General features: G+C 41.8%; 1 protein-coding gene across 15 annotated transcripts in view; it reads left to right on the plus strand.

The window, feature by feature from the left end:
• The window catches only part of DTNB (dystrobrevin beta), a 194092-nt gene that overhangs the window by 30994 nt on the left and 146699 nt on the right, over nt 1–16399 (plus strand). For all 15 annotated transcript variants that reach the window (XM_084514052.1, XM_084514051.1, XM_084514048.1 and 12 more), the window contains 2 exons: nt 4339–4493; nt 10570–10675. In XM_084514052.1, coding sequence (XP_084370178.1) covers nt 4339–4493; nt 10570–10675 — 261 coding nt within the window. The remainder of the gene's footprint in view (nt 1–4338; nt 4494–10569; nt 10676–16399) is intronic.

The following is a 16399-nucleotide window of genomic DNA, read 5'->3' on the forward strand; positions in this document are numbered from 1 at the left end:
TCTTATATCTCATTTGTTTATACCAAATGTTGGAGTTGCCAAATCTGTTCAATCTATAGGTGACCAGGATGAAAGCCTGTTAGTGGCAAAAATACACATGTATACAGACATGCCTGCACCTTAGAGATGCCTCCAGTGAATGACCATAGATGTTCAGTCTATCTGGTGGCTGTCCTTGGGTCCTCTGGTGTCTCCACTGGACGTAGGGCCTCTCCAATACCAACCCTCATCACTAAATCTTCCTCCAAAAGCATCTTTTTCTGTGTCCTTTATAACCTCTTTGTAGGTGCTGGGGTGCTGTTATTAGGTCTTCCCATTGTCTTAACCTTTTCCAGGCTGAACAAGTGCCATTTCCTCAGCCTGTCATGGGATTAGCACTCCAGCCTGCTGACAATCCTTGTAGGTTGTACCTTGTAAACCGTGTCCTCAGAGCTCACTTCAGAACATCTTCCATATTCTGTGGTTCTCAAATATTCGGTGATTCTGGTGGTCCCCAGGCTGGGCACAGTATCTAGGGGAGGGGGTCTAACAAATGCAGAGTGGAGGAGGATAATTGCTTCTTTGATCTACTGGGTGGGTTCCTGCTCGTGCCGCTCAGCACACTGCTGGCCTTCTTTGCTGCCCTGGTGTGCTGCTGGCTTATCTTCAGTTTGGGACCCAGAGCCCCCAAGGACTTCCCAGCACAGCTGCTGTATTGCTGCCAGGCTCTCTTTCTGCTCGAGGGCAGGACTTCACATTTGGCCTTTGGATTTCATACAATTCCTGCTGGCCCATTCCTCCAGCCTGTCTGGGTCCTGCTGGATGGCAGCCCTCGCTCTGCAGGTATCATAGAGCCATGCACCAGTTTGGGCTGGCGGGACCCTCAGAGCCCCCCAGTGCCACCCTGGCCATGGGAATGACCCCTGCCCCCAGCCCCATCCAGCCTGGCCTTGGGCACCCCCAGCTCCTGGGGCAGCCTGCACCAGGCCTCACTGCCCTCAGAGGGAAGGATTTCTTCCTAATTAACTGGTCCTCCCCAGTTTTGTGTCTGTAAACCTGACAAGAGTGCACACTGACACCTCTCCCAGATCACCAATAGCCACATTAAACAGGGCAGATCCAGCATTAGGCCACTTGTCACTGGTTTCCACACAGGGTATGATCCCTTTTCCCCAACCCTCCGAGCCTGATCATCCAAGCAGCCACATCCCCTTTGGAGCTTCACCCACCCAGGCTGCGACATCCCCCTGGCAGAGCTGAGTTCTGAGGGAAACCAAAGCAAAAAGCCTTGCTCAGGTTGGTGAAAGCATTGCTTTCTCATAGAAGGCCAAATCAGAGGGTTTGCTCCATGATTTTCCCAGGAGCCAAGGTGGGGCTGACTGGCCTGTACTTCCTTGCATTGTCCTTCTGACCTTGGTTTGTGTGTTGAATTAAGACGAGGAAAAACGGCAACCATTTAAAAAGCACAAATTGATTCTTTTAAATGGATTTTTGTAGCTTTTACTGCTATTAAACGTAGTATTTAACAACTATTTCTTGAAGTTGTACAATAAAATTTGACAACATTGTAGGAATTGAGACAGGATAGCCTCAGAGGCAAGACCCTAGAAAATGAGGGTGCTGATTGTTGCTTTTGTTTTTCTTTATTTTTAACTTGTTCAGAGAAATGGTGGGGTTTTCAGCTATAACTGCGTAATGCATCAGGCAAACACCTAGCAGAGAAAGCAACAGTCAGTTTTGGCAAAATTATGAGCAACTGAAGAGACTCTCGAGGGAAATACTGGGCAGGTTTATCAGACGATACGAGCTCTGTTCGTAATGTTCGTAAAGTTCTACAAATATTTGAAAAAGGAAATCTTGAGTGGAACGAGCACTTTTATGTTGGTCTTTTTGGAACTGAGCAGCCTTTTGGTACAGTTCTAACTTTTTTATATTCTCTCTAGTTAAAAAAAGTTCATAGTAGCTTTGAATTGAAACTTTATATGAGAATTAAAGCATAATTCCTTGTCATTGGGAAACTTTATTAACATACCTGTTGTAACATTTAGGTGGGATCTTGAAAAATTCCACTGTTAGTCCCTGTTTAGCTTGGGGCTTTCTCTTTTAAGGTAATTTACTGCCCTTCAAAAGGGGAGATGACTATTTAATTATATCCAACTAATCTTTATCTTTTCCAATTTCACCCAGTAATTTCCCATGTGGAGGTTTCCCCTTGTAGACTTCACTTTGACTATAAAACCACGTTTTCGTGACAGCAAGATATAGGTTAGTGGGTTTCTTTTAATTTACCCTTGATGTAGCCTGTTCTATTTTATCTCATATTTCACTTCTTTCCATAGCTTTAATTACTTTCTCCTTAAAATCACTTAAATCTTGCATGCTGTTGAAATTAGATTAATAGACTGTATTTACCCAGATGATTTTTGTACTTTTTAAATACAAGTACCGTCACGTTGCGGTCGTGTTCTGCCAGTCCCACCTTAGCGGATCTATTATTAGACCTTCAGTTTTTGGGAATGTGCCAGTCTGGAGTGAGTCTGATCTTGAATGGCTTAGGATTCTGAAGGGTTTGCTCTAATTAGTTAATTAATTTCAGTTATTTCCATAGTTTCCTTTTGTGTACATTATTCACCCTGAGTTTTTTTTTCATCATTCAATTTTCAGGTGAAACTTAACTTTTCTGCTTGGCTTAATTCTTTAAAAATATAGTATTCTTTAATAATCTGCCTTCCCCTTGTCCTCAAATTCCTCTTCTCCCCCTCCTTTTTTTGTCCTATTCCTAGTATGCTTCATAAGATTATTCAGCAAGGACTTCAGACCTTCACTTCAAGCTTGTCCATTTAGCCTGTGATAAAAACTCCAGGTAGTTGCATCACCTGTAGACTTCTTCAAGGGCTCATTCATTCAGGAGTCTGAAGTCATTTCTGCAGTTAACTGAAAAAATGCCTCTCTGAAATAGTCTTTTTTACAGACCTGGCTTTGATCACTTAAATTAAGCTTATTTTCTGTCAACACATCCTTTTTGATGATTAATTTCTTATGGTGTCTTAAATAACCTCGTAGATGATTCAGGGGCTGTGTGGTGAAGAATTCTGGTATCTGTCACATCTTGGAAAATTTTAGGTCTTACTGATATTGCTGCTTTTCTTAGAGAAATCTTCCTTTATAGACTAACCCGGCTGCAGTTAGATCAGAAGCCAAGCTTTACTGTTCAAGAGATTTGTGTTTTCCAAAGAGATTTTTGATCCCAGGACAGTTCTGGCTTATCTCTGTATGCAGCAGCCCTAATACCTTAAATGACATCATTTTCCTCCATTGCTATCTATCCATCTCTTCCTATGTTTTTACTTTTCCTGAGATGTAAGAGTTGGGAGCCCTGGGTTAGTAGTGGGGAATGGTTGGAGGGCTTGAGCCTTGTGAAGTAAGGGGGTAGAGGGATGCCAGAGCAGCATGCTGAGGACACGTCTTTCCATGGTGTGCCTGCAGCTCGGAGCGTGGCGTGGGGCTGGAAATGCCTGCAGAACTGCCCCCCTCCCTGCCAGCTGCTGGCAGGTACCCTTTCTCTTTCCATGCACACACAAGGCTGCAGAACATCTTGCCTGATCCTTTTTTTGGATTCAGAAATGCATTTAGGCCCACGTAGCTAATTTAAAAAGCATCCCTTTGCTCATTAAAAAACAAATCTTTTTTTTGGTGTCAAATAGAAGTTCTTATTTCAGTTCTTCAGTGTGCACAGAAACAAAATGAGATCAGATTTCATCTTCCCCACTCACCCAGCCCATGATTTGCAGGTTTTAGCCTTAGCAGCAGCAGTCATCACACCCCAGTTCGGCCACTCTGCCTGCTCCTGATGCTCTTTTCCAGCGCTGGGCGACTTAAATCCAACACACTGCTGAAGTGCACTAGAGGTACCAGGAGTTTTAACAGCTTTGACTTTGTGATCCTACAACTTTTTTTTTTTTTTCTTTTTTCAATTTTAGGAGGTTTCTGAAAGGATTCTACTTAGTTTTATTTTGAAGGCATAAGCATGAAGACGCAGTGTCCTGTAACTACAGTCTTACAAGGCATCCTGGCCTCTGCTTTCTTGCAGTTACAGTTAGTGAACTACAAGAGTCTTTTCTCTGGTTGAGATGGGATGGAGGAAACAGGAAGATTTATATCATCATGGCATGTTCAAACATGTTCATTCGTAAATTTTACCTTGACAGCAAGTAAAATAAGAAATAGTCTTCAGATTTTTTTAACAACAACAAAAAAAAAAAATAGAAATGTCTTGGGGTATAAATGAGTTGAAATTATTTTTTTCTTTTCTGCAGCAAGCATGTATTTACTCTAGGGTTTTATTATATTTTCTTACAGATATTTTCTCTCAAATATCAGATTCAAATGGACTAATGATATTTACAAAGTTTGATCAGTTTTTGAAAGAAGTTCTAAAACTTCCAACAGCTGTGTTTGAAGGGCCTTCTTTTGGATACACAGAGCATTCCGTACGGACGTGTTTCCCACAACAAGTAAGAGTCAATGAAACAGGATTTTTATATTGCTTGTTGATACAGTGCTTTGCTCTAAAGTCCACTGTCTTCTTTGGATGTAACTTGTATGGGGTTTGGAGGGAGGGGGATTGGAAATACGCAGTATGTAATCTAAGCAATTTTAAGAAAGTCTGAATAATTCAAAATAGTGCATCTACGTATTAAGCAATTAAAGGATTTCACACAGTTTTAGTTTGTTTCCTTTCTGTGACCATTTCTACCCATCAGAAAAACAGCAAGGATAACCTTTCCCTTGAATTTTTTAATCTTATCAGCTTGTTGAGAGTATTAGTTTCAAAAAATCAATTGTTAGTTGGTTTAGTCTGCACAAAATAAATACATTTGTACACGTAGCCTGTTTTTTAAACCACTTTAACTGTTGTCCTTATGGGTATAGCTGTTTTTTCCAAAATAGTTCCATTTAATATAATTTTTGGCGTACATGTTGCAGTACTGATCTTTTTTCTCTTTATACACTTTTGTCGTAATTTGCTTGTTCCAAGGATTTGTTTCTAATTTGATATATAAAATAATATAATTAAACCTTAAATCTACTGTAAACACAAGCCTAGATAATTTTAGGCCTAAACTTCAATGTTTAGACTCTGGTTATGACTATATTCTTGGAAACATTGCTTGAAGAATTTTTTGTTATATTAATTGCTAGTTAACTTAAATTTATTTGAAATACAGCACACTAGGAAAGAGCCTTTGATGTAGGAAGTGATGAGGGCTCCAGCTCATCCATAAGTTACTGAGGGCAGAGCATTTTCATACTGATGGTGTAACTAAGAAATGTTTTTTTTTTTTTTCCTGTTTCAGTACTGGCTGAGGCATTTGTGGGCCATCACTTGTTCCCACCAACCTGCCACCCTTTTTGTCAAGTCAGTGCAAGCCATTTCTGCATGTAGGGATATCAAGCTAATCAAATCAAATTTCATTTAAGGGACACCGCTGTCGAATGTCAAGCTGTGGCCTTGCTTTAGAGCTCTCAAGGTCAAACAGCAGATTCTAAGCTATACATGCTGTGTCCATTGTCTGCAAAGGGAAGCTAAATGGGAGTTGTTTTTTCCTAATTTGTTCTGAAGGCTACCCTAGGATGAGATGCCTGCTCGCCCTCTGGAGGTTACCATTTCTCTGTTAGCCCTAGAGAAGCTGCTTTAGCCAGCCAGGCTGTGAGAGCTGCCTGAGATTTGTCTGATTGATGGCAAGCTCATCGTGTTCCAGGTGAGGTGCAATAACTGCCCACTTGCACATTTGTGCTGCTTGCCTGCAGCGTGTCATAGCACACTGATACCCATGAACAAGAAAGGTATTTCTTCAAATTGAGTCACTTTCAGAAATTCTTTTGTTCTAATCTTATTCAGCAAAGCAAAACCTCTACCATAAGGCAAGGTTGGTAAAGAGTGGTGATTTTTTTTGTTAGTTCTGCTATAGAGAGTGCCCCAAAACACCTCTCTCATTTCTTTGAAAGCAGTGAAATGAAGTGGTCCTGGGAAGTGCATGGATAATCTGTCTCAGATTTGAATCCATTTTCTCATGCCTCCCAGGTTTGAAAATAAGCTTCCCAGAGGTGCTTCTCTGATACTGTTCTGTTACAGCATGTCATTTTGCTTGAATTATTTCCAGATGGCATCAATAAAGCCACTGGGTTTCAGACTTTGGCATTTACATGATGGACATGTAAGCTACATCTGTACTAGTTAACTAAACAGTGCCAGGAGCTGTTCCATGGTCCAAAGATCAACTGGAATGGTCTGACCACATCCACGCTAATCATCTCTTATTCCCTCAAGAAAGGTGGTTACATGGAAACTTTATTGAAAACGATTTCTAGCTGATAATAACACCAGATCGGGATGCTGGAATGATTTGGGAGACTGAGTGGTTAAATCAGGCACGGTTACACTAATACAAAACCATGTATAATTGAGTTTTAGGGCCAGGAACATTCCCTGGTGTTGCTTAAACTACCGAGAGACAAATACTTCCTGACCAGCAATGGTTCCTTCAGGAGATGCTTCTTGGAGGTGCAGAAGGCTAATGATTTACTGCTGCCTGAGTGGTGAGAGGGCAGACAAGCGAAGTGTCAGGGATGGTATACACTGCACAACTCTATTTCATTTCTTGGGTCACAGATGGAATAATTCAGACTTGTTGCCCATGCAAAATGGGGTTTATTGGGATGCTTTTGGCAAGAGCTGCATTCTTTATGATGGTTTCCAGATGTATATAGAGCTTCCAGTCATAATTTACTATTCAAGGTCAAATGGGTGCTTCCACAGATATGAGATCATGTCATACTTTTCTTAAAACTTCTGTTCACCTGGCTACAGTCCATCTATTTGTCATAGAGATGCTGTATCACCATGACATTCCCTGGCTTAGTCAGAATCCGTCTGTATTTATGGCACAGCCTATCCCGCTATTGCAGTTATCTACTTCATGTCTCATTTACAAAGCAGTTTAATTGCAGCGTTTCTACAGAGCTGTCAAGTTCCCTTCAGAGACCTGGGAGCCCCAAGCTTGGCTTCTGTAGAGGTCAAGTTGCAGGTTATTCTGTTGAAATGCAACAGCACGAAGCAAACAAGGAGGCCAGGTGAGCAGGCACTCATCTGTAGGTACCTTGCTCACGTAGTGGCTTTGCTGAAGCATTGACTGACTTGGGCAGTGTGGCTGATAGCCAAGCTGGCTGCCTAACAGCACCAACAGGGTCAGAAGATCTTATTACTCACTTTAACCAGACTGCAGGATAGATATATCCTATTTTTATCTATTAAACGTAGGTCTTGTGTATAGGGATGGTATAAGCATAGCCTGGTGGAGTTGCAGAGGGAGCACAAGATGCAGGACAGTCAAAGGTACAGGTGGGGTCTAACACACAGCTGCTTGCTTGCACTGGTGGAACTTCACAGGTTGCCCAGAGAAGCTGTGGGTGCCCCATCCCTGGAGGTGTTCAAGGCCAGGTTGGATGAGGCCCTGAGCAACCTGATCTGGTGGGTGGCATCCTGCCCATGGCAGGGGGTTGGAACTGGGGGACTTTGAGGTCCCTTCCAACTCAAACCATTCTGTGATTCTGTGGACTTGATTTCTTCACTGCAGAGTTAAAAAATCACATATCTTTGTGTTGGCTCAGGGGTTCTAAATACAAGAGTAGCATTGGTATAACTTGTCACTGCTCCCACCTGCAAGGAGATTTGAGACAGCAGAGCCATTAAGACAAGTAGGTGTGCTAACAGCAAGATTTAAAAAGAAAGAAAAAAAAAGAAAAAAAAAAGAGGAAAGAAAAATTATTACAATAGTTTGGAGCATCAGCAGGTGATTACAGAAAATAGCAGTGTGGAAATGTGTTCATTCTGCTGGGAGGCATTTGACCCTCACGACTGCTTTCACATTTGCTAATTTTCAGCTTGTGTTCTTGGAGCTGGGAACCTGTTGGCAGATTATTTGACTGTTTTTGAATCACAAATGGTGTCTGAGTGATGTTTTTGTGTTTGCACTCTGGTTAGGTTCTGAACCCAGCGGGAAATGTTAGACTAGCTCTGAGAAAAGCTGTTATTTAGGCTCCTTCTCTGCATTCCTAATTTTCAGGAGGAGGAGAGTGCTGCTTGCTTTGCTGTCAGCTTTGTCCTTACCAAGAATGCCTGCACCCAGGCAGGGTGATGCAGTGGTGGTAATGCTGCGTGCTTCTTTTCGGGTTGCAACACGTCCTGTTATCGCTGTACAAACCCAAAGCCTGTGTCCCTGCTGCCCTCTTGTGAACGATGTGGCAGTGGCATCTCAGGCTAACAACCCACGAGGTTTCACAGCCGTTTTTGCCCCAAGGAGCCCTTAACAGCACAACGAAGCTCTCCTGCTGGCTTTGGGTTCTAACATGGCTGTGCATATCCTACGTCTGCCCAAGGGATCCTGAGTCTTGCCTCCAGAAAATGTGTGTTACTTGGAGTGACCCACAGCAGGGAGAAGAACCTGCTCCTCTTCTGGGATGCAAACATTTTTTAATTTTTTTTTTTACTTTAACCAAAAAGTAGCATTCTTTTGAAATTATAGTACTATGCGTGAGCATTCCTATCCTGCCTGGTCTTTCCTCGTCATAACCCTTGTAGCCACGATGAATTCTCTTGTTGACAAGGGGGCAACCGTGGCATTTATGTAGCCTGCAAATGCCACATAGCAGTGTGGTCCCTGCAGGTCATGTTAAAACAAAGTCCTCTTGGGACAGAAGTGCTAGCACGTGGTGTGAGTGGACAGATGCATAACGTGTGTCTTGAACTGTGATTTCTGGTCAATAACCTGATTTCTCTGTGATATTTAGTGACAGCACACGTGGGAATGGCTCAAAGCTGTGCCCAGGGAGGTTCAGACTAGATGTTAGGAAAAACATTCTCTACCATTCTCCTGCCAGTGCAGTAAACCCCAAACGTGTCTTTCAACTTTGATTTAATTCGGATGTGATGATCCAGAACGTCTGCCTGCATTCTCCATACTTGCTGTAAGCAGTGTGTCAAACCCAAAGGGATCACAGCCCGTGTTGGTAGGGCCAGGTGCTGCAGCATTCCTTTTGTGAGCTCTGGCAAAAGGTTGCAGCCAGAAAATGTTTGGTGTGCTGTCGTACATGAAACACGAGAGGTGAAAGCAGAATCAGGAGCCTTGGAGGAGTATTGCAATGTTGTACAGCACCTATGTAAATAAGCAGCCAGGTGAGTGTGTTAGGACTGGAAACGTGCCATCTCACATCAGTCCCAGACCGCGTAATATCAGCAGTGGCTCCTCGTTGCGTGAGCAGAACTTCATGATCTGACCCTCACACCGCAGTTAGTTCCAGTTAAACACTGTGGGTCTCCCACCAGAAGGCTTTCAGCACACGTAGAGTGCATCCTGGTCTTACGGAGACGTACATTTATTGAAAGATGTTGGGTTTCTTCGCCTCCCAACGGAGTTAGCTTCAGGGACAGAAGATCTGTGTATTTGCCACTAATCACAAAAATATTGACACTTAAATATAAAACTTATCTTTACCAAAATAAAATATATGTAAATACATATATATTAAATATAACTTTTCTCCTTAAATATAAATTGCCTCTTTACCCCTGTAATTTTTGGCATGAGAGCTGCAAGTGATAGCTGCAGTTAGTTTCAGAGCTCCTGGAAAACCAACCTGGCTTTTCCTCCAGCTCTGCTTTACCCTCCCTGGTACGGATCCTTTTTGAAGTAGCACTGCCATATGCTAAGGTGAGAAGAAAGCGTGATCTGACCAGCTGGTCTGCTGCCTATGAGAAATTCTTAATCCTCTGCCTTCCTGCTTGTGAAAGCCAATGCAGTCTTTCTTTGTATCCATAATATTCTTAGCTGTTTTTTTTTTTTTTTTTTACAAGTTATCTCCATCTGTTTATATTTGCAGCAGAAATTTGCTCTTGCTCACTTGAGTTTAGAAAATACTACTCTTAACAACACGTGATTTTCCTCTCCATATGATTTAATTTTATTTTCAGTTATATTTTTTAAATCTTAGCCCAATTCTCCCCTTGCCTCTTTTTTGTATTTTGTCTTTTTTTAAAAAAATCATTTACTATGTGGATAATGTGTGAATATTAGTTGTAGTTGCTTCTCTCTTTTTTTTTTTTTTTAAGTGTCTGCTTTTTTCAGTGCTGCCTGTATGTTTGAAGTGCCATTTTCTACATTGTTAAATAACCTCCTCTCACATTTATTGTATCTCTCTTCAAAAGAGGATTCTTTAACTGCACGTCTGGAACTAATCCCGACTGGCTGGTCCTCCGGTTCTTGGAATTCTCTGTTTGTCTGCTTATCTTTTATTTTTGTGTGATTATATTGTGTCTGTACCAATACTTTCTTTGTGGTGTTACCGTTTGCCTAATGTAGATTGAAACTCACTGAGAAAAAAGTTGTGTTTTTATCTTTATAGTGTAGGATAGATTACTGGGATACAGAAGCTGAACAGTAGAGAGATTTTAAGGCTGAAAGAGCTTTTGGTATTGTAATTTTTAATTGAAATTGAATTTTTTCTTAAGTTGTCTTTCTTTTTTCTTTGCAGAAAAAGATCACGCTAAACATGTTTTTAGACACATTGATGGCTGATCCGCCTCCTCAGTGCCTTGTGTGGCTGCCTCTCATGCACAGACTTGCCCATGTTGAAAATGGTAAATAGAACGTTTTGTTCCAAACATCTGGTCAGAGCAGAGGTTCTGTTCAAAGTGTGTAAATATGCTGTCCTTCCGCAGTGAGAAGCATCTAAAGCTTTCATCGTTCCCACTGTAACTGTCCTAGTCCCAGAGCATTTAGGCTCAGACTTTTCTTGGAGTGACAAGAGTTTCACGCTTCCAGGAGGAAGACTGATTATTTATGAAGTCAATAGGAATACAGAACAAGATTGGTTATTGGTATTGTTTAAGTTAGGGTTCTAGCATCATTAGTAGTGAAAGATGAAAAAAAGAAACAGAAAAACAATATTCTGTCAATGCTCGCATCTATTCTGAAACTTAAAAAGCAAAACAAAATACCTTCACTTGGGCTACGCTTCAACAGATGCTTTCAAGTGCTAACTTCCAAAGATTTTGGTACCCATTCAAATGTCTGTCTTGAGTAGCATTTGAGGACATGAGTCACTTCAGTTTTTGTTTTTTTTTGTTTTTTTTTTTTTACTATGGGAGGTGAATGTTCAGTTCTGCTCAGTTACAGACCTTTTCTTAGCTAAAAAATCGTGGTTTTATTGCCTATGGAATGCATTTAAGGAACGGTAAGGTATGGAAAACTGAAATCAACAGTGCGAAAGAGGGGTGGTTTAGGAGGGCTTTGTGGAGCTCATGGAAGCTAAAAAGCTCCCTGCCGAAGTTTGTTCTCCTGTGCAAGCTATCAAATCCTTTTTTTTTTTTTTTTTTAGTGGCCAGAAAGGTGATACACTGCATTTGTTGTATGTTTGTACAGAGCATATGGTGTTTGATATGTGAATTCTAGGAAAACACATTTTTTTTTTCACCCATAAACTAAACGTCGTCTTTTGTTTCCTTCCCCACAGCAAAATCATGTTGTCATCCCTTAACAGCTCTGCCCTACTAGTTGTTACCTTTTCTTCAGCATTATTCTTTTGTAGGCATCTCCAGGTGTGCAGATTTCCTCCTTTTAGGACACAGGTAGATAAACACACTCTTGCTTTTGCCCAGCTGTTAACAAGCACAGCTTTAAAACTTGGGTAGTCTTTCTCTGGCCAAATCTTCAGGATTTATATTCAGTTCTCTGTTTCTTGACATTTATTTCTGTGATGTGGTTCAGTATTGCTCTGATTTTGATACTCTCTCTTTTGGCGTTTGTTTTCTTGTCTTTTCTTGATCCGCTTGTAAAGCATATCTGGTTGTGGTTTTATTCTACATTTGTACAGCACTGAATAAGAACAGAGCTGTGATGCTCAATGGGCTTTTTATTTCTTTATTATATCAGAAGAGAAGTTGAATTTCCCAGTTGCTCTGTATGTTTACAAACATTTTCTGACAATTGTGGGCCTAATTAAAAAAAAAAAAGGCGATCTTTAAAAGATTTTGAGGGGAGTAATTTCATGGAAATAGATCTTACGAGAAAACTTTTTGGAAGAGTTGAGATGGTTTATTTCGATAAAATTTTAGGTAGTCCGTGGTACTGCATTAACAGAAGGGCAGCAGCCACTGTTTGCTTTTTTTCCTTTATCCTCTTATCCTTACAAACTCGTACTTCAAGTGAAGCACACAGAGTGGAATAAATATGGTAAGGAAACAGGCATTAAACAAGTTGATATGAAAACAGGTCCGGGTAGAATTGCACCGAGCTTAGGAAAGGATAAAATGTTTAAAAATAATAGAATAGTTCACTTGGAAGGGACCTTCAAAGATCATCTAGTCCAACTGCACAGGTGAAATGGTGGAAAGATCTGGAGATAATCCAGTAGTCCGATCTTTTTTCTTGAAAGTACCTGGAAGAAATAACTGGGAAGACTGGTGTCATCCTTAGAGATTAGTGTCTGTATTCCTCTGTTCTCTGACACCTCCTGGTCCTGTCCTCTGAGAAAGCTCAGAGGGATCTTATCAGCGTGTGTAAAGAACTGGTGAGGAACAGTAACGACAGCTGTGCTCTTCTCAGTGGTATCCAGTGGCAGGACAGGAGGCAATGAGCATGAACTGAAATACAGGAAATTCTGTTTAAACTTAAAAATAAGTAAAAATAAAAAAATTTGACATAAGTGTGTTAAAATACCGCATCAGGTTGCCCAGGCTGTGGAGACTCCATCCATGGAGACCCCTGGACGATGGCCTGAGAAGCCAGCTCCAGCTGACCCCTCTTGGAGCAGATTTCCACAGGTGCCTTCCAGCCCCAGCTATTTGGTAATTTTGTGATTCTAGGTATGATTACAAAGAAAATCCTGTTAAATACTTCCCTGAAGTCCTTCATTTAGGTAGTAGCCTTCTCATCTTCCATCTCCGATCCTTAAGTGATGTGTCTCTGATAAAATGGACTCATACTTAAACATCCATCCTTTAAATTCATCTCTTTACTACTGCAGCCTTGAACGTGTTTCCTCATATGACCTGATCAGTAGTCTTGTTCTAGAATTGTTGATTTCCACTACAAGTTAGTTTTCTCACGATTACACCTTGTCAGTGCTGCTGCTTCCTAGCCCGACGTCTGTCTCCTTCACAGTTTGTAAACATTCTCATTAATTACCGTGGCAATCACTGCCGAGTTCCTTCAGAAGCACCTGAACACCTCAGTTGACAGCCTTAAGAAAATATTCTGCAATTTCCTTCGTGGTCTTTTCAGCTCTGCTATAAGTAAAAGGCAATTAAGCTGTGAAGTGAGCTTGTTTTACTGGAGAAATAACATCTACAGGTAAGGGGAAAAAAACTTCTCTCTCAATGCATCAGACAAATTCCTTTGACTGCTTTGAAACTGTTCTAAATAAATAGGCCAGCGCATTATTTTGGAGAGCCATCATCTCAATTTGCATGCTAATGCATCATAATAACAGCATGCTTTTGTGCAGGCCTTCTAATCCGTTTAGTTTTGCTCTTGTAGAAAAAGGATCCTTTGTAAATGCGAGTGGAAGAAGTCTTCAGGCTATGTTCTTTTTCCTCTTCCATTCCTAAAGAGGAAAATACTGAAAAGAATATTCAGCTTTTAAATTTGCCGTTTGTGGAATCTTAAGCGTATATTAACATTTGTAGAAATACTTTGCTATCTCATAGGCTCTCCAGGGTGAGGATTGGATCTTACCTGAAGTACAGCAGTTCAGAAAAACAAATGTACATGTGCGCACGGAGAACACAGTTCCTATTTAGGACTTCCAAATTCGAGAATGTTCCATAACTTTTTTCATTTTTTATCTTTTTACTTCATCAGGTTGTTCTTCAGTCAGGTATTATAACTCAGGTTCTGGCTGCCTTCTCTGACAGATAAAAACTTGGCCTTCCCAGAAGCTCAAAATAATTTCTGAATGGGATTGAGAATTGCTGCCTTTCCTTGTGCTTGACACAGTTTGTGTTTAGCAATTGCTAAGCAGCTTTACCTTGGGTAGATCATTTAGTCTTACTTTTCACAAGGAAAGATAGAGTCTAGCAGTGGAATCAATTTTCAACTTCCTTTTAGGAAGAGAAACAAACGAAAAAAGCTGGAAAATCCATAAAAATTGCAGTGATTATGCCATTTTTTTCCCTTTTTTTTCACATCTTCTGAAGGGAGCAAGGTGATTTCCTAGGAAAATATGCCAGATATGGTCATGTTTTGACAGCGATGTTGAAGTATACGAATCATCCCGAAACTTCCCTGTAACAGTATTATTTTCCCTGAGGAGGGTGAGCGCAGGGTGACCGAGGTCCCACTTGGTTCTTGCAGAGCTCTGCCACCTCCTGGTGTTGTGTCTGATGTGTGGCTCCTCTCCCTTTCTTTCCCTCCACACTTCCAGATGGGAGGCCAGTGTCCCTGTGTGCTGCCTTTCCATTCCTCTGCCTTTGGTCAAGCACAGCAGAAGCTTCCATGGTTCTGTGACTCCTTTCCCGCAGCAGAACTGCCTCAATCTTTTGCACCTTTAATTTTTTTTTTTCTTTCTATGCTTCCCCAGCCTGCTGTGAATTTCAGAAATGTAATATAAGTTTACAGATGTCCCACTCAACCCCTCAGAAACATCCTAGCAGTAGTAAAGGAATTCCAATGAGGATTTCATGCTTTCATTTTAGTCTCATTTGCTTCTCTGTTGTCTTGTCACCCACAGAGAACCTCCCCTCCCTTATTTCCTTATTGTGATTACGTGACAATGTTTTTCTGATTACTTGGGAGCCGAAATGTTTTCAGTTTGTTTTTCAGAGGATCTGGACGTTTTTGCAGAGGCCTGCATTGCCACGGGTTTGTCAGCAGGTGAGCAAGAGGCTTAGGAAGGGAAACACAGCACTGCTATCTCCCGCAGCAGTGACAGGTGATTTCCTGCACTGCCCAAGCTGTAAGCTGTCATTGAGGAACTATGCCGACTGCGAACCCTGTTCCTTAAAGACCCGTTGTGAACTATTTCAGTTCTCCAGATGGCTGCTTTAAAGAAAGGGAAAGGAAGCTGCAAGCTGCCATCGGCTTCGTTATAATTAAGACCAATCCTCCTTGGAGAGGCGCAGCGTTGCTGCACGTACTAGTGAGGAACGTGGGGAGCACGCTTCCAGAAGGAGCTCCTGCAAGGATGCTTCAATCCATGCTGCCCTGCTGTGTTAACTCATGCCTGTGGTAGCTTGGTAGTGTAAGTCAGTCGTTCTGTGTAGCATTTCTGCAGAGCAGAGGAAGGTGCTCAGCAGCCTTTGTACAGCTTCGCCTGGCCCTTGTGCTCCTCCTGCTGCGTGTGCCCGTGCCCTGGTCAGGGCTCACATCTCACTGCACGCCTGGATTGTGTCCCGCTGGGAGCAGGCTGGGATTTGAAAGCCCATCATTTCTTTCCTGGATAAAAATTCCGTAATGCTTTTCAGTCTCTTGTCTTTTGCTGGTCCCTAGTCTTTCCCGTGGGATGTAGATTGCTTCAAAATGTTCTCTGACCTAGGCTCCTGCATGGCACGTGCTAAACTGCTGCTGTTCATCGTGAGCTGCTGAGCCCAGGCAAGGAGCCTCTTCGATCTGCAGGGTCTGTAGGTCCCGGGATGAATAGTGGGGCTCTGCAGCAGTGAGTGGAGCAGGATGTGTTTAGGCCCAGAGATTAGGTTTTATTTAAAGACTTGGCAAAGCTTGAGATTTTTTTTTATGATTCCTCTTATAACTCACATTCAGACTAGAATTTCCCAGCTAATTTTGCTAGTTTTATAAGGCTTAGGAGGGGAGGAGAACAAACAAACCAAAAAAAAACCCCACACAACCAAACAGCCTCCCCGTCCTCCCAAAACCTTACAGTGCCTTGTCCTCTCTTTACATGCCTTTCACCCTCTTGCATCCATTCCGTGGAGGATATGTTTGTGCGTACCTGGTTACTTGTCAGAAAGTGTCTTGGCAGGTGCTTTGCATTTGATCTTGATGTTGTTTATGCACCTACTGTATCGTGGGAATTCGTCATTGCACAGGAAAATTGAGCCACAGCAGCAGAGTGCAGGGCCAAGGAGTTTGGGTGTATTCACAATCCTTGATTTAGACCAAGGAGGTCAGGTTCCTTGTTCAGCAAGGTAAGGATTCCTGCTCTAAACTGCCCCCTGAGCAGGCCTCTCTCCATTGAGGTACACTAAGGATGTTAATCTGCTGGAAGACTTCTCTTCCCACTCATCTTAATCATTTCCATGGAAAAATATAAAACTCAGAGTTGGAACTTGGAGCTTGGCTTCTACTTTACATATTAGACACGATTTTCGTGCTGATACTACATACAGCTTTATCAGGAGTGCAGA

Source organism: Aythya ferina (genome assembly GCF_964211825.1).
Source record: "Aythya ferina genome assembly, chromosome: 3".
NCBI lineage: Eukaryota > Metazoa > Chordata > Aves > Anseriformes > Anatidae > Aythya > Aythya ferina.